The sequence below is a fragment of the Salvia splendens genome, chromosome 2, assembly GCF_004379255.2.
Source record: "Salvia splendens isolate huo1 chromosome 2, SspV2, whole genome shotgun sequence".
Lineage (NCBI taxonomy): Eukaryota > Viridiplantae > Streptophyta > Magnoliopsida > Lamiales > Lamiaceae > Salvia > Salvia splendens.
The window spans coordinates 18,623,236-18,626,452 of record NC_056033.1 but is presented as its reverse complement, the minus strand read 5'-3'; the positions used below and the strand labels follow the sequence as shown (position 1 = coordinate 18,626,452).

The window sequence follows — 3,217 nt, the reverse complement described above, 5'->3', positions numbered from 1 at the left end:
AGTTTTTTATCCATAGCCCCAAAATTCTATTTCCGCCACTATAGTGGACACCTCCAATAGCCCCCAAATTCCAAATACAAAATGCTATTTTTCCATAGCCGCGTCCTCGCCCCGAACGCGGCTATCCCGTGTCCGCCGCCCCCATCGCCCCAAAAAGTTGTCCGCCCACCTTTCCCACTATAGCCGCCCGCCCACCGCCGCCCACCCGCCCCAGACGCGGCTATAGCCGCGTCCACCCCCATAGTGGACGCTCTTACCGCCCCCATTTCGGTGTCCGCCCCGCGGGCGGACAACTTCTCCACTATAGCCCGCCTGCCCTCCGCCCCAACCCGCTGCTATAGCCGCGGGCTCCCCATAGTGGATACCCACTCCTCTCTCTGCGTTCGCCGGCGGTGGCGGCCAACGCTATTCGTGGTATCTTCGTCAGATCTCTTCCTACGCGTTCCATTACTGTCCCAATCTGTGATTGGTGAGTTCCGAACAGAAAAGGGGCATTTTAGGTAAAACGTGTTTTAGTCAAAGGAATGGCAGTTGAGTGGTTGAGTATAAACGATTGATTGAGATTGAAAATGCATTTGAGTTGATTCCGAGCAGCTATGGAGAAGGCGAGAGAGTTTCTGGAGAAATACACCACCGGCGAAGCAGCCGATGAGGTGTCGCGGCTCCGCTTGCCTCCCCACCGACCCCTCGCCGAGTCCAGCTTCTACGAGTGCTTCGGCGGCAGAGGCGTCCGCCTCGACGTGCTCCGCCCGGATCTCATCTCATCCTCTTTCAAAGTGCCTCCTCGTCTCCTTGTAAGCTTTTCGTCACTGGATCTCCATTTTCATGTTTCCTAGAAATTGGAATTGGAATTGGAATTAGAAAAGTAACTAGGAATTGGAATTGGAATTGGAATTGAATGTCAACAACTCACAGGGTGGAGATGGAAACCTAACTATGGGTGCGATCAGCACTCTAGTAGATCTGTTAGGAGCTGCGGTGGCGTACCAGGGAGAGGATTCCTGGAATCTATCAGCTGACATGTCAATCTCCTACATCTCGCCTGCTAAACTGGATGTAATTGCTTCTCTCAATTTCAATTTCCCCTATGAAATTGGTTGCATTAATTCATTCAGGAGGAGAAGCATTGTTTGCTGTGATAATCACTCATGTTAATTATTTGTCTCGGATGATGTGATTTCGTTTTCCCCTGTGAAATTGGTTGCATTGATTGATTGTTACCTTTAATTTCAACCGCGCTTCTGGCCTGCCTGCAATATCTCGGGCTTGGTTGCTACAAAAACTCATCAAATCCAACATTGTGGCATTTGAGTGTGGAATTTCTATGTGTACAGGATATTAATTCAACTTGTAGTGAAATCATTATTCAAGTTATGGCTTTGCTAGCACTTACCTTTCTGATTGAAAACTAGGTTTTTAGATTCCACAAGTTGAATAGGATATATTGGATCCGCATTTAGTTTCTACATCCAAAATAGGGGATTAGCCTCAGCGAATAATGGTATAATTACGGCTCTTCATGTTTGGCCTTCCTGAACTGTAGTTTCGTAAGCTGTATAAGAACCACATTTAAAGCTTTGTATCAACTCTCCAGAGTCCATGTATGCAAGAAGATGATTGGTCGAAAAATCGTCATAACTGCCTGCAAATTTAAAATGCATATGCGCCAAGACAAGTTGGGCTAGTCAGACAATTTCCATATTTGACCGAGTTAGGTTGAAAACAGATCAGAGGAAATATATATGGATTTATAGTTGGAAATTAGTTTGAATGCATATTCAAATGAGAAGGTAAGATTGATCTATTTAATAAATCTCTTTCCCATTGCGTGGCAAGCGAACTTCTAGCTTTAAATTTGTCTGTCCTTGCTTTGCCAGATTGGCGAATCCAAGTTGGTAGAAGAGGCATTCTTCTTATCTATCAACATTTCCTCATTTTCAGTTAAAAAGGAAAGTGAAGAATTATCAAAGGTATAATAAGGGAATAATGCTAGTTGAAAACCAGAAATAGGTTTGGAAGTTGGGAGATTTATTTGAATGGGTAGTGAATAGGGTCCTTCAAATCAAAATCGCAACCACTGTTATACATATCTGGATGATGTTTGCTCAGAGTTCATTAGATAAGAGAGATGATTGAGGTTTTAGACCGCTTTTAGCATGTAAGGATAATTGTTGCAGAGATGGACTATAAGAGATTTGTGATAATGTAATATTTTAAAGGAGATGATGGCATTGTTGCCGTGGAATTCTGGGTCGAACAAAGTGTGGTTTCCGGAACAGGAAATATGAGGTTTGGAGTAGGTTGGTGCAATGTGTTTGATTTGCTGCTTAGTGTTTCACTGCGTATTTTTCCATGGCATGGCATGGCATGCGATCTTGAGTTTGCTTCACATATATCATTGTGTCGTGCCTGGTTCTTACTTCTTACTTGGCAGGATGAACTGGAGATTTTGGCAAGGTGTTTAGGACGACGAGGTGGCTACTCGGGGACGCACGTGCTCATACGAAACAAAATAACTGGAGCGGTTGTTGCTGAAGGCCGACATTCATTATTTGATGCTCGCAGCAATTTGTGAATACGGTCTTACATTCACACGCTTGCCCTTATATACACGAACTTTCCAAATTACAGAATGCTTTGATAAATGTATAAGTTGCATATTCTACTACAAACCAACCAATTTCTGGACTTACCTTATATAGTTCAGGTGATATATGAAAACACATTCCGAATCATGTTTGAGCTTCTTGGATGATGTAATTTTGTGAATATTCAATCTAATAATATAAATCCTACCTATGTAAATATCTTTCCACAACAATGGGTATGTGTGTACATATGTAGATATCTTTCCACAATAATATAAATCCTACCTATGTAAATATCTTTCCACAACAATGGGTATGTGTGTACCTGCATTTGGACTGACAAACGAAAAACATCTTTGCTTAATTTGATGGGTGTGGTCGAGTGACATAAGACTCGTTCATTTTTAATTAAAAGACTCGTTTATTTTTAATTAAATGGGATTCGATCTTTGTCTTTCAGTCAATGGGTTCACCAGTGGATACTATTGATCCAACAAAAAAAACATATTCACGTAACAAACCATTATTTACTTGTGATGCGGTATAAAATACAATATGTTGATTTTTAAGATTTTATCTGTTTTATTGACTAGTCACGATACAAATGCATATTAGTTTCATAAACTATG

General features: G+C 41.9%; 1 protein-coding gene across 2 annotated transcripts; it reads left to right on the top strand.

Moving 5' to 3' along the window:
* Window positions 1-323: 323 nt before the first annotated feature.
* LOC121790698 (acyl-coenzyme A thioesterase 13-like) lies at window positions 324-2,805 on the top strand. 2 transcript variants are annotated; one of them, XM_042188848.1, is made up of 4 exons: window positions 324-500; window positions 595-794; window positions 916-1,056; window positions 2,435-2,805. In XM_042188848.1, exons 2-4 carry the CDS (start codon window positions 597-599, stop codon window positions 2,573-2,575), a joined length of 480 nt encoding a protein of 159 aa, XP_042044782.1. In that variant the 5' UTR covers window positions 324-500; window positions 595-596; the 3' UTR covers window positions 2,576-2,805. The 2 variants fall into 2 exon arrangements, with proteins under 2 accessions (XP_042044782.1, XP_042044777.1); XM_042188843.1 differs by having other exon boundaries at window positions 324-794.
* Window positions 2,806-3,217: the final 412 nt, after the last annotated feature.